Source organism: Meleagris gallopavo, chromosome 10, assembly GCF_905368555.1.
Source record: "Meleagris gallopavo chromosome 10, MGAL_WU_HG_1.1, whole genome shotgun sequence".
Classification (NCBI taxonomy): Eukaryota; Metazoa; Chordata; class Aves; order Galliformes; family Phasianidae; genus Meleagris; species Meleagris gallopavo.
The window spans coordinates 19,779,393-19,803,398 of record NC_139413.1 but is presented as its reverse complement, the minus strand read 5'-3'; the positions used below and the strand labels follow the sequence as shown (position 1 = coordinate 19,803,398).

Sequence of the window (24,006 nt, the reverse complement as noted above, 5' to 3'; positions counted from 1 at the left end):
AAGGGCCCGCATATCCTCTGTGCTGCCAGAAGGCCCCTCAACATGTGGAGGGGATGCAGTTCCCCCTGCAGGAGCATAACCCAGAGCTGCTCCATGCTGGACAGCAGAGCATGTCACACAGTAGAGACTCCCAGTTTTTGCCATCCCTGCCCCAGCCAGAGGAAAACAGGAGCCTGTGAGGCATATCAACGTCAATGTAACCACCCCACACCCTCAGAGCTTGGCTCTTCCCCAAGTGCAGGTAACAACAGTGATAACAGCCACGGCATAGAAATATCCTTAATATAATTAGGTGTGGGGCCTCCCCCCTCCCAACCTCACGCATACAAATGAGCAGGGGGCGAACCCACCTGCCCAGCCAGTCCCTGCTGTGCAGTCTCCCCTCTGCAGGGCCGTGCTGGGGAAGAGTGGGCAGCCTGGCTGCAGTGCAGCAAAGGGCAGTCTGTGCTGGGGCAGTCCTGTTCTGGGGCAGTCCTGTTCTGGGCCCCCCCTCCCCACCTCCTGCAGCCGGCATTCCCATCCCCTGTGAGGGGGGAGCATGCTGGGGGAACAAAGATGCTGACACCGAGATGCGGCCACCAAGTCTAGCTGAGGAGCGTCCCGAGTAGGTTAATTCTAGGTGGAAGGTTATTCTACGAGCTGTACTGCAGCAGCAGGGCAGGGAAGACGGGGGCTTCCTGGTGGGGAAGAGCTGTCCAGGCAAACCGTCCGCATTCCTGGTTGGATGCTCAGTAGTCTGCTGTGTACTCTGTGCCATGCAGCCCTCGGCACAGCAGCGTGAACTCCTTCACCATCTCCTTCACTCGCCGCTTGTTCACACGCTCTCTGCTAACACAGAGAGAGGGGACAGATGTGAGGCAGGCGGGAGGGACAGCAGTGCAGGATACAGCTGCTGCAGGACAGCACTGGGGACACCAACCTAAGGATCTGCTGGCTGAAGGTCTCTTTCTGCTCGGGGCTGACGCGGGCCGAGGGAAAACCATCCTGCTGCATGGCCTCCTTGATCCAGATGCTTAGGTAGCTGAAGCAATGTTTGTTCAAGGCAAAGAGGATTTCTGCAAAGTGATCCATGAGGCTGCGGGAGGCCTGGCCACCGACACCCTGTACAGAGCAGACAGATCCTGATAAACCACGCACCAGGGGACTGAGCTGAGCTCGGTGCTTGCTGCCCCAGCATCACCCCCAGTGCACCCACCCATGCCAGCACCACTCACCTCCAGTACCGCCTGCAGCAGCACTTTGCCATTCTCATGCACCACCTGTCCCACTGGGGCGATCTCCCCGCAGCGTGGCAGCAGCTCTGTCTGCAACACAGCATCCAACCCAGTCAGTGCCAAAGCACTGCACAACTGCTCCCCTGTGCAACTCGCAGCCCTGCTCCTGCTCTGCTTGGTGGGCTGTAGGCCCTCTGTGTATCCCTACGATATGCAGTCCCAATAAATCTGAGGAAGCCATGATACTCACAAAGAAGCCACAGGATGCTTTCACTGTTGGGGCTTCAGGGAACTTGAGGGAAAGGACACCTGCAGACACAAAGCACTCAGGTGAGTGGCCAGAGCTCTGAGACACCATCCCAAACCAGCAGTGGTCCCCAGTCCCTGGCTGCTGTGTTCACAGAGCTACAGGAGCAGCAGGCTGGACTCTGCACAGAGATGGTGAACAGGTGCCCGTGTGTACCATGTGCCCACAGTACTCACCACACTGAAATACTGCCTTGACATCCAGGTTGCTGCAGAGGAAGAGGTCTGGCTTCCTTTTCAGAGCCTGCAAGGCACACAGACAGACAGAATAAACACAGCCCTGCAGCAGCAGCCAGGAAGGCTCCAAGGATCCAGGCGCCCCAGACAGCCTTTGCCTGGATGCACTTACCTGGGCACATGCACGGTAACAGCAGATTCACACAGTACAGAAGGAAAACGGTTGCTTTTCTCCCCAAGAAAATGTCAATCATACATCCAGGCCATTTGCATTTGGGGAGCTCTGACCCCAAGACATGAGGATAGATACTAAGGTGGTATATGCACAAATGCTTCAGACACAGACAGAGGCATCCTGTCCCAGAACAGGCAGAGGCAGTGCTCCTGGGACACAGGTGTCCCACCATATAACAGCCCCTGCTGTCTTAGTCCTCTCACTGCCAGTGTTCCTGGGGTCACAGCCATCAATTCCAATGACACACGTTGTTTGACTCCAGCCTAGGCCAACAACTTGCTCTGCTCTTCCTGCAGGGCAATAGAGGCAATGAGATGCTGAAACTGCTTGGCAATTCACGAGCAGCCAGTGTGAGACCAAAAACTTTGGCTATATTCTGCCACTTGGTGAGCCCACCAGCTGCTGTGGCTTAGCTACTCCACTGCTGCTGGGGACAACCTGTGCTCTGGCACAATGGGACCACTGCTGGGCTTGGTCCCTGCTACGCCAGAACAGGGCAGTACAGGACAAAAACATTTCAGCCTGTGCCTGCTGCTCCATGGGAGGGTTTGTGCTCACTGCTGGCTGGCATAGGGGACGACAGTCATACACCCTGCCCCACTGTCACTGCAACAGTGGGAACAGCAGCCACAGCTCTTCCCAAGAGGTCTGAGAGCCAGGAGCAGGAGTGGAGTCTCTGTTCCATGGGCTGAGCTGCATGCTGCCATCCAAGCTTGCTCCACGGGGTGAAAGCATGGACAGCCCTCAGCCAGCAGTGCTCAGGATTCATGGCCATTTGCCCACAGCCACCCAGCCCCCCTGGAGCCAAACAGACTTATGTCCCCCTTCTCTTCTAGGGAAAACCCTTGGCCACTGACCCCTTGCAGGGAACATAACTGGACAGCAGGAAGCTTGGCAGGTTTCAGGGTTACCCCTTCTCCTTTCTGACCCTCTGCATCACACGCTGCAAGAGATGAGACAGATTGGGCGCAAAAGGCATTGTATACCCAACAGAGGTGGTGCAGCCACTGGGAACTGCTTGCCTGCTAGATGCAAGCAGTGGCCTTCACTGGAGAGACAAGGTGCTGCATTATGCTTGTGTGTGTATATACAGCCTGTCCCGCATGCTCACTGCAAGGACAGCCTGCTGGCTGGCTGTGCACCTGCTCCCTGCTCTGCTGCAGTCTGCTCAGCCCCATACTGGACAAACACACACAAGATACGTTGTCATTTCAGCCAATTAAAGCCACCTGGTTGCCCCCAGCAGCATACTGCCAAGGGTGCCTGGCTCTGGTGCCACCACGCAGTCACCAGTCCCTCCATTCTGCGAAGCTGTTCAGCTGGCACAAGTCTTCCAACACGCTCAGGTTACCAAATCCACCTACCTGCATGGTGTTTCTCCTAGCCAACCTGGACTGCAGTAGCCAGAGGTATCCAGGCACTCCTGCAGGCCCCCTGCAGCACCTGCTCCTGGCTCTGTGAGTGAATGTGCACTGATATAAGAGGACTCCTTCCTGCAGGACATCTCCACCAAGGGAACACAGCATGTGAGCTCCAGGCATGTGCACACATCTAATGCAGACAGAGATGGAAACCTGTGGAGTTGCTCCACGAGGAAGCCACACTAGGTAGGCACAGCTGTTTCTTCTCAGCAGAATCTCAGTTCTTCATGGGGCTTCTCACTGTCTGTCTGTCCTCCATGTCTCTTGCCAGAGCGGCTCTAGGATAAGGACAGGTCTGCAGAATCTTCACACTGGAAACATGCCCCTCTGCAGTGGGCACTGTGGAGGTAGGTCTTGCAGGCTGGATAGCATGGTTCTCCTCTGTGGCAGCTGGGACACCTTCCAGAGAGGTCTGAAGAGCAGCTCTTCTGTTCCTGGAGACATGGGATGCCACCACACTCCGCTCCTCCCACAGCCAAGGGATAGTATGTGCTGCACAGCTGGTTCCTGTAGTGCTCCAGAGCACTCTCCTCACATCCAGGACCAACATATGTTCCCTAAGCACACACCTGATAGAGTAGAGCCTCCGCAGTTTAGGAAGGAACACTGCTTCAGGAGGTGATAACCATGCACAGGCAGGGAGGAGCTGGAGGACAGTGCATGGGCAGGCAAAGAACGTCCCACATCTTCTGCCCAGCGAGGCACATTCTGCCCCTGGAGACACTGCCAGAGTGCTATGGAGGTCCATGCTGGTGGTGAACTGCATGCGGTTGGGTGCAAGCACTGGCAGCCACTGGGGAGGTGAACTGGAGAGTGCTGTTCTCACAGCCTCCAGCCAGCAGCTCCTGCTGGACATGGAAATTGTCCTGAGCCAAGAGCCAGCATTAACCATCATGGTTTGGAGATCGTGCAGCCTAGGAAGAGCCAGACTGTGGTGTGCACTCCACCAAATCCTACCTCAGGATGACCACAAGCATGCACAAGTGTTACCTCCTGGTTGGAGGCCAGGCAAGAGCTCACAAACACATCACTTCATCTGCGCTCAGCCTGGCCGCTCCAAAGGGTGCCAGCACCGCTCAGCAAAGGCTTATGGAAGGCTGGCTAATTTATATTTAGTTATGAGCACTAAGAATAACCCCAGGGACTCCAGTATCCATATGACATTTGATTTAAACCAGCACGGTCTTGTGATCTGCCAGACATCATCAGGAGCAGATCACAAATTAACACATCGGCAAAGTCATCAGCTGCATAAACTGGGCAGACTCAGGTTGCAACTGAGCCCAGATAAATATGCCAAAAAGTCAGCTGAGATCTTAAGTCACACACTGACAGCTCCCTGCACACTCATGACTGAAGGCTAATGTGCAGGTATCAGAAGTAGGAGCAAGCAGGAGACACGTCCCCTCTCTTCACAAGGCTGGCAAGATGGAAATAACTGGCTGGAGCTCCAGTATCCACATAATAGATTCACAAAAAAGACACAGAGTGATGCAAGACCTAGGGAGGACAGACTAGAAATAGCTTTATGAAAGCAGAACATGTTGGTGAGACTGGATGCACCTCTGCTATCAGGTATCCCCTGAAGCCCTAAGAGCCAGGAGTTCATTTCTTGCTTATCGTTCTTGTGTTTCACAGCACCCTGTCAGATGCTCAGCCCTGGGAGAGCCACAGACTCAGGGAGGGAAGGAAACCTTAGGAAGAGACCCACATGTGAGTGGAGAGGAAGGGCACAGGGAGTTTTTGGTCTCTGTGAGGTTGCTGGAGTAAAAAGCCCAAGGAAACATGGGGTCTTGGGCTGCTGTTGCAGATGGTGGGCTGGCAGCAGGATCATCACTAGAAGGAGAAGGATCCCAAGCTAAAGAAAAACTCAGTACCTCCCAAGGACACAGCAAACAACCTTAGAGGGCTGCCTATTCCCTCACTCCCCAAGGCAGAACCACCTCTTGGTGCCCTCCAGGAGCAATGGGCTTACTGAGAATCCTGCAAGCCCTCCTACAGCAGCTCCCCAGGTGATCTGTCATGCTTCCCCCTGCTGTTAGCTACACCTCCTATTGCCTAACCCGAACCCTTTTCCATGACCTCCTCCCATTACTGTTTGTTGCATTCAAAATAAACAGAGGGCTGTTTATCCATGCCTGTGGGCTTATGTTTTACACATCTGAAGATTCATGCATCTCCTCAAATTTTCCTTCTCACCTGCTGCTGATCTTTCTGGATACCATTCCCTGTGCTCTCTAGTCTGGATCTACAGAAGCGTTGTGCTAGAGCTGAGGCCTCACCTGTCTGAGCAGCAGGAAAAGACATCTTCAGAAACCTCACATCCCATTCATTGGGCTTCATGTCCCATTCACTGATCCTCAAATAACGTTCAAAAACTTGTTAAAAAGTCATAACTCTCAAGACTGGTACGAAAAAAATATGCAAATACTTCCTATGATTAAATTATTTTATGTCTATTAACAGGAAAAGTGGGGCAGAAAATGCTACAATATGGTTTGTGAGATGAGCGGTCCCCTCATCAGCCCCAGGCCCGCTCCATTCTACAGGACGGGCACATGGTCAAGCAACCATCAGAGGGATCAGAGCAACAGCCTCACTCTGAAGACAGGCTGGACCCAGCCCAGCACCCTATCTTGGACAGTGGTCAGACACTGTGTGCCCTCAAGGAGTTTATCTCCCATGAACTTAACCTGCTTTACACGGTCAAGTGTGGTCACTATAGGAATGAAGCAGAAAGTGACTTTGCCAGCTCCTACTTCACCACCAGCAGCTCCTATAGGGGACATGACTTCAAGGACATCAGGCTCTGGAACACACCAGGCTCTTGACACCCCAAACAGGTGTATATACACACACACGCACAGCACAGTGCAGGCCCTGACTACCCACTGCCAGCAGCATCAGAAGTGTCACTGCTGCTTTGCCAAGCAAGCAGGACTTCGCATCAAGAGCTCCACGTTGTAGCCCCATGGAGAGCCCCAGCACAGCTGCACAGCCACGGCCCCACAGACACTGTCCCCTTGCCATCACTCTTGCACCAAAGGGGACTGGCAAGCGACTCCTCCCGACACAAACCGTGGCTGCATGCCATCAAACTGGCAGCACAGGAGCTGCAGCCACCACCCCCACACGCTGCCAGGGCATGGTGGCACCCAGGCTCCTGGTGCCACCACAAGCAGGTCGCTCGCCCCGGCAGAAAAGATGGTCCAGAGCAGGACCCAGTAGCCACACAGCACAGTGGCAAGCTCAGTAAGGCTGCAGGAACAGCCATCCAGGTCCGCCTGTCCCAGCTCTGCAGGATGCATCGCAGGGCAGGCAGATCAGTAGGACCACAACCCCTTTATGCTCTAATTTTCTGCCCCCCGAGCATGACCGTGGCAGCAGCCCAAAGCCCCTGGAGCTGGCTTCTGCTGTGCCCTCAGGCCAGGCAAGGGGGTGGCAGCTGGGGGCTGCCCCGTGAAAGAGGGCACTGCCCTGGGGATGGTGCGAACCCAGAACTAAAGGAGAATGTTTTGTTTTCAACTTCCACGGAAACAGATGGAGAAACTCGATATTCAACTAAAAGGAAAAAAAAAACGTTGTCAACAGAAAGTTAAAAATAGGTTTAAATTGAATTAAAAAGAGAAAGAGAGAGAACAGAAAGTGAATGAATAAGAAACTAAAACACACCTGTGCCAGGAGTTGCATAAATGAATCAACAATATCAGGATGATCCCTGGGCCCTAAAATATAATAAAGATGTAACTTAAGAGAAAAATCATACAAACAGCAACTCAACATCATATAGTTATGTGATACAGAAAGAATTTACAAGTGAAAACAGGAGTGTAAGGGAGAAGGGGTGTGTAGGAGAGGGGATGGGCAACATGAGCAGCTTGAAGCAAGTTAAAGAAACAAAACATACAAAAAAATCATGAAACTTGGAGAACCCAAGAACAAAAAGAAACTGCAAAGGAAAGGGTCTGAAGCCCCAGGGTCTCCAGCTAGCACCTGGGTGCTGCAGAGCCAAGGAGGAGATCTTCGTGTCCTTGGGGAGGAAGAGGAGGAGCAGGGGCTAGCTGGGCACCATCTCCACAAGGAGAATTAGAGCTTTTGCATTGTGGGGACTGAGCGGGTGTCTTCAGAGCACCGTTTGGTCCTGGAAGATAACTGCAAGTGAACGACAACACCTCAGCAAATGCTCGGCAGGCCCAGCCGGGCTCAGGCGTGCACATGCTCGACATCAGCACCAGCTGCACGGGAACCCCTGGCACAGCCACTCTCCCACCCCATTACCCAATGCTCCTCGAGACCCACACCCAGAGACCAGCCGGTGCCCAGAGGTGTCCATGCCAGCACCACTCGCCCTACCTTGCCATCTGACTCCCTGCATGGACACATCTCAGCCCCTGCAGGCTCATGTTTCTCACCCTCTCCTGCCGTATGGAGAGGAGCCCAGGGGTGGGAGCGCAGTCTGGGGCACACAGCAGGCTGCCCTCCTCAACCTTTCCTCCTGCCAGTGTTCTTGTTGCTGCTCAAATGCAAGCCAGGAGGACCTGCACGAACACACACCCATGCCACTGGCAGAAGCAGGGACTTGAACCTGTCATTCAAGTGACACCGGAGTATGGCAGGACGTGCTCAGAGCATGGTGTGCCAAGGAAGTTGTGGGCCTCCAGCATTCCCCACTCTCTAGAGGGCTCTGAGCCCTGGGCTGGGGAAGGCATCGTGTTACCTGTTGATAAGTGAGAAGCTCACGTAACTGGGATGTTGAAGGACCTAAGCCAGCAGCTCCAAAGGGCATTCATCCCTGTCACGGGGTGAGTCACCAGGAGGCTGGTTTGAGCTGTGGTGTGGAGGGGCCTGTCCTAACCCCATTAGCCTTTCATTGCAAGAAGTAATGCAGGCAGTGAGCCAGACACGAGGCCCTGCCCTGAGCAAAAATACTGGACACAGCAGGGTCTGAAAAGGTTTTGCAGACGTTCATCCACAAGGCTTGCAGCCTTGACTCCTGGCCACTATAAGCACCACTGGTCCACCACAAACCCCAGGACCTTCTGGTAAACATGCAGCCAAGCGGGCCTGGGCTCCTGCTCTAGCCTGGAACACAGCACCCAACCCTGGTGCAGCAGTGGGGCCGCCACCTGCATTGCCAGCCCCGCACTGGGGGATCCGTGTTTCCACTGCCCTGCAGGGAAGGAACCCACCTTCCAGGGGCTGGGATGAATCCGAGACAAAGAGATGGCCCCATTAGCTTAGCTAGGAGTGAGAACAGCCATTCCTGGAAAGACGCCTCCAGAATCCATGCATGCAACAGCCTGACAACAGCCCCAGCACCACAAGGAGTTAATCACACATACCTTGCTGGAAGAGGGTCAGCGTGACTGAGGTAACAAGCAAGAAGAGGGCCTTGATGGGGGGGAAGTGGGCAGGCTCGTGAGCAAAGATGTGAACCAGCTGCAAGAGACAATGGAGAAGGACTGAAGCTGCCCTGCACCCTTCCACTTTCCCCGGACCTGCAGCCCCGGCCATGTCCACGTGGTCCCTACCTGTCGTGTCAGATCGATGGCAGAGGCCTGGGGAATGGTGCTGTACATCTGCCCCAGCATCTCACACAGCTGGGGCACCATGGGAGCAAAGTCATCCAGGAGGGTCTTCACAGACTTCTCAAAGATGGCACAGACAGACTGAGGTGGGAGAAGAGAGACAGCATGAGCAACAGTGACAGGAGACCTCTACCTATGGGGCAGGGCTTTGCAGACCAAGGGGCACGGAGAACAGTCAGGAAGAGGGCTCATCTCTGCTCTAGTAATGACACCCTGCTCTGCAGCACATGATGACAGAATCAAAGAAATGATTGAGGTTGGAAAAGAATTCTGGAGGTCACCTGGTTCAACACCTCTGCCCAACCAGAGACACTTAGAGCAGGCTGCACTGGATGCTCCACTGCTGCTCTCAGATATTGGGATAAGGCCTTCCCCCAGTGCCAGGAATGATTTGCTGTATCTGGACTTTACTGGGCTGAGTGAGATGGAGAAATGACAGCAGAGATGACACAGGTTCAAGGTCAGAGCAGAGCTCGTCCATTAGGGAACACAAGCATTTGGTAGCCCCAGCTTTCATTCCTCTGCTGATGGCACAGCCTCTATAACTGGAGAAGAGTAGAGCTCACTGGGGAAAAAGATGGACAATAGCCAGATGATGCTAGTGGCAACAAGCAGCACTGGCCTGAACAACCCAGAAAGTCACCCCTATTACAAAGGGGTCTCATCACTCTGTTTCCATCTATTGCCATTCTCTGTTCAGGCCAGGGAGGGCATAGGCAGAGCAGTAACATGAGGATCCTGATTACCTCCACCACCTGGGCATCATTCAGCCACTTGCTCAGGACCTTCTGTATGAGCTGAAAGACTTGCTGCAGAACAACTACCACCTGGGAAGAATGAGAAGGATGAAAAGAATTGGTCTCAGAGCACTGGGGACAGGAGGTTCAGTGCTATCTATGCATGGCCTGCATGCACCATCTTCATGACACACACTTCATTCTCCATTCACTCCCCTTACCGATTCTCCTGTCACCAGCCATGAACAGTGGGGCAATGAGCATTGAACTACTGTACTTACCGGGTTGGGTCCTTGCTGCACTGGCAGCTTCTTGACCTCAGTGCTTTCGTGGTCGTCGTCATGGTGACTGATGTCCAGGGTGGTGAACAAGTTGGAGAGCAGTCCCAGAATGTGGATGATGGCCAGCTTGTTGGAGGGATTGGGCTGCCAGAGAAAATACAGGCAGAGTGTGACACAGACTGCATTGCTCAGCATTGGTCATGCCTCTGGGATCCTGAGGAGCAGGGTCTGCAGAAGCAAAGTGCTAGACAGAGGCTCTTTGCAATGAGTCCTTGTCTTTCCTCTCTACCCCCTGGATGAGCCAAGAGTCCTTCCACCCATCCTTCCTGGTAGAGAAATCCTGGAGGATGCTCACAAGTGCCATCGCTCGCTCCAGCGGAGAGCAAGTCAAGACAGCCATCACTGGGGCGGCATGTAGGACATTACACAAAGGAGGACAACATATGACCAAAGTGTGGGCCCCACCCTAGGGTGGCAGCTGCTGATCCAGACAACACGCAGCTTGTAAGAGCCAAGGAGCTCTTGGTTACAAGTAGCTGTAAGGGGCAAAAAGCCCACAGCTCAGTCTGGTTAGTGGGGTACTGCTTGTCACTTCTCTGCCTGTGTTGGGGTGAGGGGAAAGACTACCCATGTTCAGGAGTACTGCTTTGACACACCACCCCAGGGACACAGCCAACAGAAGCAGCCCTGCAGGAGGAAGGCGGCAGCACAAGGGAACTCACTGTTTCATCAGCCAGCTTCTCCAGCTGCTGGATGTAGGGAGTGATGAGAGAGTGCAGGTTCTTCAGGATCTCCTCCACTTGCAGCGCAGAGAGCAGGAAGCCGAGAGCCTGCATCAGCCACATGCACTGGCTTGTCTGGGTCAGAAAGAGACACAAGCAGCATGTCACTACCATGCTGCTGGCACTGCTCTGAGACATCCCTGCCAGCACCACCCACTCTTTGCACAGAGCTGTCTCAGCCTCTGTAGAGTCATTCATCCCCCCCTCCTGTTTGCAAGATCCGTGTCCCTGTGCTCTCACTCCTCTTTCTCTTCAAGACATGCCTGCAGCTGTGCTGAGGTGTCCCTGTATCCCTGGAAGGAACTGCTGAAGTTACATCTCTGTGGGAGCTTCCCTCTCTGAGGATATACCCCTACAGTTCACATGCAGAGAAACCCCTAAGATTAGCTGAGCAGTGGGTGGCTGCCAGCAGTTATTCCCGGCCACACCAAGCTGGCTGCATTGCTGAGCTTTCCTCCAGGACAGCCTAGCAAATGGTGGCATCCCTCACATATTCTCAGTGAGCACAACTAAAGGGCATGGAGTCGAGCAGAACAGCCAGGGGTATGAGAAAGTGCCTCTTACCTTGTGAATCTGCTTCATCAACACCTCCTACAAAAGGGAAAAGGAGAAAGAAAAAGAAGAATGAGTGCTGCAGAAAGCCTTCTCCCTTCCAGGGACAGGACTGAAGCAGAAGACAACTAGCAGCAATTTGAGTATGGACAAGCAGCATACAGCTATGCACAGGCAGGGAGCAAAATCCTCATCCTGCAATCTCTTCCCTGTGCACCTTGCTCAGCCTGCCTGGGAGGGAAACCCTGTGGTCAGGCAGGCTTTGCAGCAGGATGGCTCGATAGGGCTTGGTTCTCCCAGCAGAAAGGAGCAGGGGACCCACCAGAATTAACCCCCTTCACTGACTTCAACAGCCAGGCTGCAACAGATGCAGGAAATGCTCTGTTAGATCAGACCAGCAGGTCTTCTAACCTGGGGCTCTGTCTCCAGCAGTGGCAAAAGAAGTTTTCCTGAAGAAGGTGTGAAACAGGACTCTTTCCCGCAGCCCTCTCCCCTTGTATTTGCCCAGCACCTACCACCTTGAGGTGTAGGCTCCTCGCTGTTTGCCCACGGGGGAAGGAAATGGTGTCCCTCAGGCTCCCAAGCAGACCAGGCAGCTCTCCCTCAAGCCCAGTTCACCTCCTAATGTTTCCTAAATATCATGGAACTCCAAGCCCCATCTGTCCCAGATCTCAAAGCCAAGAAAGCCCACGGAACAGCTATGCATTCATAGGAGGACACTGGGTTCCTACTGTCCTAGGGACAGTAGAGACAACAGCTCCCCACACTAGGCAAGATATCCTGAGCTGCTGCTTTACTCCCTCTAATCCAAACAGAGGAAGGGGATGGCATAGAGCATGACTGTCAGCACCCAGCTCTCACCTGTGACACAGCCACAATGTTGGCAGCATACGGCGGCAGGTCATACTTGCACTCCCGACAGATCTTCTTCAGGGTGGAGACACTGGAGATGGAGAGCTCAGGGTTGCCCAGAGCCTGGAGCACCAGCGGCAGCACGTTGTTAATCATGACAGGGTGATCAGCCAGCCACTCTGAAAGGGCTCCTGTGCACACAGACAGGGTCAGACCATGTTACAGCAGCCAGACCCTCGGTCCTCATACAGTGGGCTGCTCAGTTTGCTTTCCACCGTTGTGGAAAGAAGGATGGGCATGTGGGGGAGGCAGGGAGCTGTGCAAAAGCAACCTTGGATGGATTCCCCCCACCCCAAGCCTGTGCATGAGCAAGAGCCTCACCGATTGTGAACATGACCGTGTCTGCCAGCTGCACGTTGCTGATGCTGATCCGGGGGATGAGGCCGATCAGCCCTGGCACCACGTCAGAGTAGTTCACATCAATGGTCTCAGCGATGGACTGGAAACCATACAGTAAGGCCTCCGTGTGCTGGAGTGAGGGAGAGAGACAGAGCCATTTGCTAGACCCCAGAGCCATCCCCCAGCCCCTGCTCTGGCACTTGCTCAAGATCCAGCAACAGAGACCAACGATGCTGAGAGAGGGGAGACAGTTGCACGGGCAGAGCCAATAGGCACACCAGGCTTCAGGATGGGGGACATGCCCACCCCAGACAGTCACCAGGGTATAACAAGGCAGTATTTTAGCCACCAGAGTCCGATAGCAATAGCTAGCTGATGGGGATGCCAAGATGAACAGACACATGCCTACCAGCCTGTGGGACAGAGGAGCCTGTGCTTTCCCTGCACTCACTCTGCTCCAGGCTCTGCATCATATCTCAGCTTTGTACTCTGCAGGCACTGACAGCAAACCTGGGTACCCCACACTACCATCTCCTCCGGTCAAGGGCTCACGGTGACTGGCAGAGTGGCAATGCAGAAAGGATAGGAATCCAGCATTTCTGCTGTGCCACAGCAGCACAAGACACAGAGTAGTAAGGGACCAAGGTCAAATCCCAGCTTGCCTCTGGCTCTAAGGACAGGGATGAAATGGGTCTTCATTTGCAACAGGCTCTTGGGAGCCTGCATGTCAAGGAGATCATATTTTTCATCTCTATTCACATTCCTTCCTGCTCCATGGAAAGAACAGCCCCCTCTGATGCTTGCCATGGGGCTGGCAGCCAGCAGCCTGGTGCCTGACTTGCTCACCTGCCACGTGGATGGCTGCTCTGTGTTGGTCAGGAGACGTCCCAGTTTGTCATAGAGGCTGCTCAGGAGCTCAGCGCCCAGCATCTCGTACACATACATCAACGTGTCAGAGATGTCCACCCTGTAGAGAACATGGAAGTTTCCAAATGCTGCCCAAGCCCAGCACTGCACACACAGACATGCTACAACCCAAAGGCAGGTCCATGCCCTGCTCCGGCTACCCAAACAAAGAAGGGCCTTGGCTGCAGGCGCACCTGTATATCCGAAACTGCTCCTTCTCATCCGACGACCAGAAACCGTACTCCTCATCGGAGGGGAACTGGGCTTTGTGCAGCAGCACATCCACCAGCTGGAAGTAGACAGGCCTGTACACCTGCTGGTACACAGCCTGCTTGTCCGGCTCAAAGGAGAGGATGTCATCCTACAGCAGGAGGGGAGAAGTCAAGTGTGGAAGGGATACCAGGGGTGGTAAAGCGTGCCCCAAGGCCAATATTCCTGAGCTTCCTCCTGCTTTTGGCTTAAGCCTTTGGTCACTGACCTGTAGCGTGTACCAGAAGGTGAGTGTCAAGGAACTGGTGGTTTCATTGACAGGATAGTGCCCAGGGATGCCCGTGCAGAACATGATCATGTTGACCAGGGCTAAGAAGCTCTGCCAGTGCTCCACCTGGTCCAGCAGGGCCCTGGGGAGCAGAGCGCACGGTCACACCAGCACTGCAGGTGTGGTGACGCACCACGGGCAGAGGGACAGCACTCACCGGGAGTGGTTCTCCCCCAGGGCCACAGCGATGCGGCAGATCCCGTGCGACGTCTCCATGTCCCCACTCTGGACCGCCTGGCGCAGCTGCTCCTGCAGCCCCAGCACTGGGGGGATGAGCTTCAGGAGGGTGTTCACGTACCTGCGAGCACAGCCTGATCAGTGCCAGGTGTTGTCTGTACCAGCAGTGTCCACCCTGCCTGACAACTCCGAGAGCTCCCAGCCACAAAGCTGCATTGTGGAGCAGGACACATCCGTGAGGCTTTATTGCTACAGGACCTCTTCTTCCAACTGGTGGCACGGCTGGGAGAAGACCAGCAGCTGAAGCTCCCGGAGCTTTTGTAATCACTTCGCATCACTTCTGCCATCACTCTGCATTAGCCCCGTGCAAATCCTCCATCACACCAAGGCTCCATGACACTCCTCCCAGCACACCTGAGCCAGCAGTGGTTTGTCACTGCCGCAATCAGCTCCTTGGGCAGCTCTTTGGGTTTGTCACCTCCGTGCTCACAGCCAGAGTTGCCACTGGGAACCTGTCCGACCCCAGCAGGGGCTCCTCCTGCTGCAGGATCCATGCCAGCCCCACCGCGTGGCCCCAGCCCCCTCTACTGGCTGCATCCCACAGGGCTCCCCTGATCTCTCCCTTTCCAGGCAGCCTCGCACACATCAGCCTCCTCTCCGCCGGTAAGCGATTGTAACCAAGGCAACGAGCAAGGAGGCAGGGAAGGTGAAACGCAGCCCGGGGCCCCCGGAGAGCGGCTGTGCTGGAGGCTCATCAGCCGGCTGTCAGTTACCTGCCCGGCGAGGCGTGTTATCTGGAGCTGCAGCTCCCTGCCGCACAGGGGCGAGGCTGCAGGGAGCAGGAGGCACTTGTAGTGCCAGCCCTCCCCTAGGGAGCGTGCAGCTGATGGCACTAAGAGCTGCACGTCCATCCCACTGCAGCAGGCTGTCCTTGTTCTGGCCGCTCATTAGCAGCAAATGGATCTATCAGCTGCCATCGGCACAGGGACAAAGCCATGCTGGTGGCAGCAGCTCACAGCTCTGGGCCAGCAGAAGATGCAGGAACATCACTGGAGCTCCTGCACTGGGCTGTACTGCCAGGGCCACCTCCTCCTTCTCTGCCCCCCTCCTCCTGGAAAAAGCTCCTGGGGAAGGGCTGCTGAAGCATTAATCAATTCCAGGTCTCTGGAGCACTGTGAATGATGTACAGCAGTGCAGGAACACAGTGCTAGGATGCTGATGGAGAACGTGCCAATCACACAGTGACATCTCCTTACCTATTCCCCTTCCCCTCCTGCCATTTGTGTAGTTCTCCTGGGCAAGATTTGCTATCTTTGTATTTAGCAGCTGAACAGGTATTTATGAGTCTGCCTGGTCATTTCCCAAACTCCAGCTTCCTCTCTGGGACCAGCAACTCCTGCTCTTCCTGCAACCCTCCCCAACTCCTTATCAGAGAGAGACCACAGCACAGTGCATGGGGAAAAGCCTCTGTGACCAGGTGAGGGGAGACATGGGCAGCTCATGTGGAACAACCTGATCCCTTGTGACCCAAAATCTAAGCCAAGTCCTCACCAAAAAAAAACCCCCAAAAGCCACAACCTATTATGCATCCGCTTCTGAGGACCTCAGAAAACTCTTACAGTGAAATCCCTCTGTAGAGGTTTACTCCCAGGTGCCGAGCAGCACTCTGCTTCTTTCAGAGGCTCCTTGGTGCCTGGTGCCCCACGGCTTACCCCCTCTATCAATCCCCCTCCCCACTCTCTACCATCACCCAGTGCTGCAGCTCTGCTCCAGCATGTGCAGCCCGGCTCTCTGACCTGCTTAGCCTGAGGATAATCTTCAAACGAGACAGAAAATCCAGCCCAAGTCTCTTCTGCCAAAGAGATGCAACAAAACCTTGATGCCTGCCCATCTGTGACTCAAGAGCCCTACTGCTCCAGAAAGCAATAGTGTGCATCAAGGGGCTGCAGCTGCCAGCTCCCAGTGCATCCCGACAGAAGGACAGCATCCAGTCTTGGAACAAACACCCTGGAGGCAGAGAAACAAACCATGTCCTCCTTTTGCAGAAGCATGATGGGGGAATCCAGGGACAAACCCAAAGCACAGGTTGGGTGGCAGGGGGTAAGGCAGCAGGACAGCATCAAGAATGCTCTGTGTGGCAGGGAGCAGGCAAAAGACTGGGGAGGAGGAGAGCAGCTGAAAAGTAGTGTGAGCCTCTGAGACTGTCAAGAAGAGACAGAAAGGTCTCCCTGAGGGCTTCAGGAGGAGCTGGATATGCTGTAACTGAGCAACAAAAGCAGAAGGCGGGACTGCTGGCACTGGGGGTGAGCTCAGGAGAAATGCACGGTCCCTGTCCCTGGCTCTCTCCTGAAAAGACATCCAGGACCTCAGCAGGGAGCAGAGCCCTGCTCCAGCCAGCCCCCCCGCAGCCAATGTCCTCACTGATGCGGCCAGCCGCACCACACACTGCCTGGTAGGACAGCTTGGTGACAATGGCCCCACTGTCCCCATATTCAGAGAGGGGGGAGCTCTGCCATCAGTGAAAGAGCTGCCCAGGGGGAGGACAGGATGAAGCGGTGGGGTGAACGCCCAACATGGAGCAATGCATCAAAATCCTCTTTGCACGCTGTCACTGGTCATGTCCAGTAGCAGCACCTCTACCACTGCAGAGCACAGCTCCATGGATGCTGGAGGCATTCAGCCAAGGCAAGGATCAGTGCCGGCAGTTGCAGCAGCATCCGCACCGCCGCAGAGGGTTGGAGTCTGCGTGATGCAGCACTTAGCACAGCTTCAGCTAAGCCCTCCTCTTGGCGGGGATGGAAAAGGTTGCTAAGCAGCCAGGAGATGTGGCCAAGGGAGCAAGAGGAGATGCACTTTCTCTTCTGTGGGCATCGGACCTAGGAGCCAACAGCAACTTGGACAATGTAGATAAGCCAACGAGCTCAGAGTCCCATTGCACTGAACTGAAGGACCATCTCTGGACAGCCACAAACAACGGCTGAGCACACAGCTGGACTGAGCTGCTGGAGTCAGGGCTAGGGACAAGACAGCCAGGTCTGGTTTTATCATCTCTGCATCAGATATGCTCCTTGGCTGAACTTGAAGCATGAGACAGAGGAGCATCTCTGGCTGCAGCCAGAGCAGCTGCTCCCATGTCAGGGCCACAGAGGCCAGCACAAGGAGCCAGAGAAACAAGCATGCCTTGAGAGAGGGGCTGTGATTGTGCCCTTACTGGTGTGAAGGAGGGCTGGGGATCCTGGGTGCTGCTGCTCAAACATGGTACAAGCAGTGCTCAAATCACATGTTCTGGTCCCCACAGCATGCCAGGCAACCTGCAAGCAGCACCTCTATACTAGCCCAGCCCATACCCCTGGGAAAGCCCTCTAGCATGGTGGGCAGGGGCAATAATGTGCAAAACACAAAGATGCCCACTAGTCAGCTGTGGTGCAAAGCCTTGCAGCACCAACCATGTGAGACCAGCAGAATGCAGTTGCTTATAACCTCTCCCTCTTCCAAACCATCATCATCTCCAGGGCCAATGGTAGCTAGAAAATGACCGAGGTTTCTCCTGCCTATCCCATTCCCCTGTAGATGCCTGGGAGCAGCACGTAGGAGGAGCTGCCCTTACCTCTGGGCATCCGGCTGGGAAATGGCATTGACAACCGCCTCTACTGCTGTATCGAAGAGCTCCGGGTCCTGCAGGGAGGTGAAAGCTGCTTGGATCAGGTTCTCGCAGTCCATCAGAGGGATCTCCAGCTGGACCCAGCTGGAGAAGCACTTCAACACCTTCTGCTTGATGAAGCCTGGGGAGTCCTGCTGCTGCAGCAGCTGCTCCAGCAAGGGGAAGACGGAGCCACACTCCTGCGCCAGGACGCTGCGCACCTGGCCCTTGCGGTACTGGGGCAGTCGGCTGGTCTGGAACTCCTCAGGCAGCACCGTCAGCAGCTCCAGCAGCGCCAGGCAGCGTGCCCGCCCATCCACATTGGAGTCCTCGGCCTGGAACATGCGCACCATGTCAGCCACGGCACAGGGCCAGGCCTCGGGCATCATGCTGAGCGCCAGCGAGGCCAGCGCCACACACAGCCTGGTCAGCACGATCTTGGAGCCGCCGGCGAAGCGAGTGATGTGGGTGAAGAGCTGGGATTTGAGGCTCTCGTACTGGTCGGCTGGGATGTCGTTCCAGTAGCGGGAGATCTTGATGTGCAGGGCGCTGGCGCCAAAGTACTGGATCTCGGGCACCTTGTCCATGTTGAGGAGCAGCCAGCTGAAGTGCCAGGCCTGCGGGGACACCTGCGCCTGCATCAGCCATTTCTGAGCCAAGTTCTTGTTCTCGATGTTGGGGTCATAGTACAGCTGGTGGAGAGCCTGGAAGAGAGAGTGAGCACCTCAGGACAGCCAAGGAGCATGGCCTTGTCCTGTGCCCAGGGGAGCACAAGGACAGGGCACCCACCAGCCCACCACAAGGCTGGGTGGAGATAAGACCCACAGCAGCAGGACCCACAAAACTGTCCTCGCTTCCTTCCCACTCCGGAAATTTCCCTTCATGAGATATCTTCCATCCTCTCCTTCACCCTGCTGGGGCTACCATGGGATGCCTGTGCTAGGCCCAGCCCAGAAGCCCCACAGTAATGGTGGCCAAGCCCTCCCTGCCTCTGCCAGCACAAGCAGCTGTAGCACCACTGCCAAAGTTTCAGTCTGTCAGGTTTTATGCAGCCCTGGAAAACCACAGTCAGTAAGCTCAGGGATTAATCTCTGCTCCAAGTCCCTTTGAAGTGTTCCCAAGCCCGCCCAGCCACAGCTGAGCCGGGAGCTGGCATCAAACCCTATAGCTGCCACCTGGGATGGTCTGAGGCTGCTCACTCAGCTTCCCTGCATGGAAGAGAACAGCACTTACCAGTGAGAGATCTAGTTATGGCTTTGCAGAGCTTAGTGATTCACATGCATAGCCCTGTATCAGCCACGAGGCTTTATTCTCAGAGGACTATCCTACAGAACGGGCAGGATGGGCACAAAGAAGCAAGGAGAATGGTGCATGGCTTGGAGCAGAAGAGCATTCTTCTATACAAACTCTGCAAAAACTAGGAAGAAATGTCTCTGCCCAGCAGCATCACCACAGCACAGCATGGTCCCACCTCACTCCTGCAGTAGCAGGACCCAAGGGACAGAAGTCAGGCAGTGCCACCACAGGGACCAGCACATGAAAAGAGCAGAAACCACACCTTGCAGAACTCCATCTTCTAGCAGCAAGCTCTCCTGCTCAGCACAGTACTGCTCAACTCAAATCACCAACTGCATGTCCTAGGAGCATGGAGCAGGGATGGCACTCATCAGGATACCGTGCACCTGCTATAAGCCAGGCCATGAGTTCAGCAGGTGGAGAGGATTTTTGGTAGCCTCATCCTGGCTCCAGAGCTCAAATATCCTCCTCCTCCCCCCTTGAAAGCTCTCTCAAATTCTTGCGTGGTTCTTGTACCCAGGAGAGGATTTAAGCCCTATTTTTAAGCATGCAAAGCTGGCAGCCTAGGGCACAAGAACACACTTCCTAAGCGAGCGCTTGTACCTCACGCTGCTTCCCAGCACAAGAGCACTGAGCATGACAAAATGGCAGGAGCATTGCAGAAAGGCACTGCCTGAGACACTGTGTGAAACATCTCTTTTTAAGACTAGGAGGGGGAAAATGAGGATAACCTCTTCATGAGAAAGCAGAAGGTTATGAAATAGGCTGGAGGACAAGGCCAGCAACTGGCAGTAGTGCCCCCCATCACAGAAACAAACTCACCTCATTACCAAGCAGGAGCTGCAGACATGCTAAAAGTTCAGCTGCTTCTGGGGCCAAGAACCTGGCCCCTATCTGCACATAAGCCAGCGCCCTGCTCCTCCGCTGCAGCCTGAGTCATCCTGCAGCAGGGCTCCAGCTCCCAACCATCTCCTCCTCACATTGTCTTTGTCTTGTTTGCTTTGTCAAAGCTTGCTAGCTTGCTTCCCAGCATCCTCACTTGAGACTCACAGGGACATTACATTAGGAGGTACAACTTGCAGCCGTGCCTCATGGACCTCCAATTCAGTACAAGGCTTCAAAGCATGCAACACGTTAATTATTCAGACTGTGAAAGGTCATGCTGCAAGCTGCTGGAAGGCAGAAGAATATTCTGGAAGAACGTCCCTGCTGGCTTCCTCACTTCCTCCTCTTGTCCTCGAGCGTCCTTACACAGACTGGAGGGAGGCAGTGTGTGGCTCACCTGGGTGGCCTCTGGCTTAGGATGCCACCCTGTATGCTCTGTGGGGCTATGCATAGCACGAGGAAGCCCCCAGAGGATCCTCGAGGATGAGCATAAAGACTAAAATCATGCTCTGCAGGAGGCATCTGAACATGAACCATCCTCATCGCTAGCAAAAAAAGGCAGAGACCTCCTTCTGCAGCAGCTTTTGGCACCAGCTGCTGCTTGACTTGCACTCCAGACATCACTGTGCCAGCCAGCACTCAAGCCCATAAGGAAGCGCTGAAGATGACGAAGGGAACTCAGTGCCAGGAGAGAGAAGCAGAAGGCATGAAATTGGGCAACGACAGCTAATGGGAAGGCTTTGTGCATTCTGATTTAGAAGCTTGGCTGACACCAGACCTGCCTCTTCTGCAATTAGACCTGTAACATGAGACCTGGTAAACAGTCAGGCTGTCAGCTCTGCCCTTTGGCCAGAGAATGAGCTTTCTCCAACACCATCTCTGCCTGGCTGAAAATAATTCAGGCTTGTTATTACGGGCCCTCCCTGCTTTAAAAAGCAGTGGTCAGAGCCTTGTTGGGCTCCAACTCGCAGAGTGGTGTCAGCCACCAAAGGAGCTTGCCCATAGCATCACCAGCTCCCGCTTGGTCCCTCTGGGAGGCACGGAGGGGAGCAGCCTGAGCATCGCTCCTGCCAAGCACAGACAATGGATATCAGCTCGCACCGTGGCACCAGCAAGGAAGAGAAGCTGCAGCAGCTGCTCCGAGCCCAGCACCAGTGAAGGCCCAAGCAGAGCACAGAAACAGCACTTTGTCCCGTGAGTTCAGAATGCCAAATGAAAACAGGCTCTCACCAGGAGCTGGTGCCTGGCAGAGAGGTGCCATCAGCACCATGTGCAGGGTGCCAGGAGCCCCATGAACCGAGCGTGCCGCCTGCTGCTTCCCAGCAGAGACACTGCATCTCCAGAGGCTGATTTGCTGCCAGCAAAGGTAACCAAGCAATGAAAACAGCCCATGCAAATGCTTGGTGCCCAGCACCCATGGCAGCAGCATCATTTCTTAGCCTCCTCCAGCCGTGGTGCTTCCCTCTGCAGCCTCTCGCCCTGCTTTCCAGCCATACACTCGCTCCAGGCCTGCAGCAGCACAGCCATTACTCTGTCACTGCCGAGCGCAGGGAACGTCAGCCCGCCTCCCCCCGCACACCCGCCATCCTCCCCCCAAAATGGCAGGGGAGCCTGAACAGACAGCAGCCGCCTGCTGAAGCATGGAGGATAACAGATAGGAAATAAAGCCGTGTGTGTTCCTCCCTACCATTATGTGCTGCAGCTTTGGCCGCTCTTTACCCCCAGCCTGGCAGCAGAGGCGATGCTGCAGCCCCAGAGCAGTCTGGGCTGCCCTCCTGCTGCTTAGTGGCAGTTATCTCCTTGCAGAGAGCCGTGTGGTCTCCAGCCCAGACAGAGACGTGGCAGCCCTGAGCTTACCCTGCTGTGTGCAAAACCCCAGGGCAGCTGCCACCGCCAGCAGTAGTGGGGCCTTGAGGTTGCACAAGCAATGGCTGATCAGCACTTGGAAAGAAACCCAGAATGCAGAGTCTAGGTTGAGCTGCGAGGATGGACTCTGTTCATCATCTCTTGTCTCTTCTCATTGCCCCAGGAACCAGCTCAGAAGCACTTAGAGAGGCTCCCAGCTCCTGTGCCACCCCTGCACTGCAGGTCACTGATGACCAGAAGCTCTGTGATGGTGAAGCACAACACAGCAGAGTGGTGGAAAGCACGGTGTACTTCTGTCTGCCCAACATCATGGCACAGGAAGGCGCAGGGTGTTCAATCAGGGTTGGTTCTGAGGGGAACCTACTGTCTGCAGCAAAGATCTGCTCTCACGGCCAACAAGATGACTCCTTTCTTCCTTCAATTTTACAGGAACGTTCCCCCTTCAGCCCCTAACATCCTCACAGGCATTGCTGCCCCATCAGCCTCAGCATCTCCCAGGGGCAGCCACAAGAGCCATCCCTGGGCACAGGGGCCATGAAACCAGGCCCATGTCACCTTCTGCCCACGGCAGGATGCTACGCACCACGGGGACCTGGAGATGCTCTGACTTCTGTCATGGGAGCTCACCCACCCCTCATCCTGCTCCCACCCCAGTGCTCGCAGCGCCTGACTCAGCGCTGAACCAAACCCTGCCTTTAATCACTATTCAGTGTTATTAATAGAGCCATGCACAAAATTTGAGAGGCAGAGAAGCCCAGGCCGGCGGAACATCATTTATTTGTCAGTACCAACTCTGACAACACGGCTCTGCCCACCACCCTCCCACCAGCCCAGCCCCCAGTGAGAGCCCAATTCTGCCCGATTTGTACAAGAATACCCCACCTGAAATGACACAGGGAGGGCTCCGTGACGCTCAGCCTCTGGGCTCCTATTGCTCCCACCCCACATTTTTCTCTCTCCATCCCCACGGCCAACAGCTGCATCTCCTGCAGATGTCAAGGCGATGGCAAAGCTGAGGCTGTGAGGGCTCAGGGAGGGGGATGGGAGCAGAGCATGCTAGAGGGCATATCTGCCCACTCCCATGCCTGGCTGCCCCCGGGCACTGCCCACCCTCCCGTGCCAGTGCAGACAAAGGCGCAGTCGGTGCCTGCTGAAGCAGAGGGAGGTCGGAGGCAAAACGATCCTGCAGCCCTGCCTGCACGCGGATTAAGCCACAGAAGGTAGCGTTATTGTGGCGTTTTGCACACAGGGGCTAAGGCTTGGGGCTGAGCTCTGTGTTGCTAGCAGGGGGATGCGGGCTGTGACACCTGCAGCCACAAAGGGAGTCGGTACTCGGCACCGGTGTGACACATCCCCAGGCCAAGCAGCGATGGGGCCAGCCCTTGTGATGCTCCCACCGCCGTGCCGCGGGCAGCGCTTTGGCAGGAAGCTCTGTCAAAACGAGGGCTCCGGGATTGCCTCGCGCTGCCCGGGGACCTGCAGAGGGCCGAGACGCCGGGCGCCCATAAGCTGGGGAGCAGCAGGGAGCTGCGCTCCTCACTGCGCGCCCTTCACCGCTACGCCTTCAGCCTCCATCAACTCCCAGCATCGCCCACGGGAAGCCTTTCCTCCCGGGGCGCCCTGCTCGGTCCCCAGACAGATTCGGGTTCCCAGCAGCGGCGCGATGCCGCCTCCCGCATCCCCAGTCTCAGCGGCCCCGGTCTCTCTGGGAGCAGCGCAGCCGCAGCGGGGCCGCACGGAGCGGGGTTCTGATGGCACCACCGCGCCTCGCACCCTCCGAGAGCTCTCCCCCACCAACCCGCGCTCCAGCCCCAAAGGATGCTCGGCACAGCCCTGCCTCCCGCTCCCATTTCTGCCTCATCATCTCCCTCCCTCGGGCAGCGGGCACGACGCGCACCGCCCCGCCGCGGCCACACCGCGGCGGGAGACCGACATCGGTGACAGCGTCACCGCCCCGCGCCCGATCCGCCGCCCCCAGCCCCGCGCTCACCTTCTCCACGTTCTCCACGGTGAAGTCGAGGCCCTGCGGCGGCGGCGGCGGCGCCTCCGCCCTCCGCTCCATGGCTGCGGCAGCGGGCGCAGGGCAGCAGCGCTCCCCGCCTCCCTCCCTCCGTCCGTCCGCCCGTCCCGCCGCTCCGCCCCGCCCCGCTGCCC

At 55.7% G+C, this 24,006-nt stretch overlaps 1 protein-coding gene across 2 annotated transcripts; it reads right to left on the bottom strand.

Moving 5' to 3' along the window:
* Positions 1 to 268: 268 nt before the first annotated feature.
* IPO13 (importin 13) lies at positions 269 to 24,002 on the bottom strand. Of its 2 annotated transcripts, none has more exons than XM_085231238.1 (20): positions 23,843 to 24,002; positions 17,773 to 18,509; positions 14,146 to 14,286; positions 13,929 to 14,070; positions 13,645 to 13,811; positions 13,391 to 13,511; positions 12,527 to 12,674; positions 12,155 to 12,336; positions 11,306 to 11,332; positions 10,682 to 10,816; positions 9,960 to 10,103; positions 9,688 to 9,768; positions 8,885 to 9,022; positions 8,696 to 8,792; positions 7,026 to 7,078; positions 1,698 to 1,764; positions 1,465 to 1,523; positions 1,215 to 1,304; positions 920 to 1,101; positions 269 to 828 (listed from the first exon to the last, which is right to left on the bottom strand). In XM_085231238.1, the coding sequence occupies exons 1-20, from the start codon at positions 23,912 to 23,914 to the stop codon at positions 729 to 731; spliced, it is 2,883 nt and encodes a 960-aa protein (XP_085087364.1). In that variant the 5' UTR covers positions 23,915 to 24,002; the 3' UTR covers positions 269 to 728. The 2 variants fall into 2 exon arrangements, with proteins under 2 accessions (XP_085087364.1, XP_085087365.1); XM_085231239.1 differs by having other exon boundaries at positions 269 to 825.
* Positions 24,003 to 24,006: the final 4 nt, after the last annotated feature.

Excerpts from the sequence above, each read along its gene's own strand:
- IPO13 (XM_085231238.1), bottom strand. The coding sequence starts at position 23,914 with ATGGAGCGGAGGGCGGAGGCGCCGCCGCCGCCGCCGCAGGGCCTCGAC. Across the intron at positions 9,769-9,959 it reads TGCAGCAAGGACCCAACCCG|GTGGTAGTTGTTCTGCAGCA; the intron begins GTAAGTACAGTA and ends CATTCTTCCCAG. Across the intron at positions 829-919 it reads TTCAGCCAGCAGATCCTTAG|CAGAGAGCGTGTGAACAAGC; the intron begins GTTGGTGTCCCC and ends TCTCTGTGTTAG.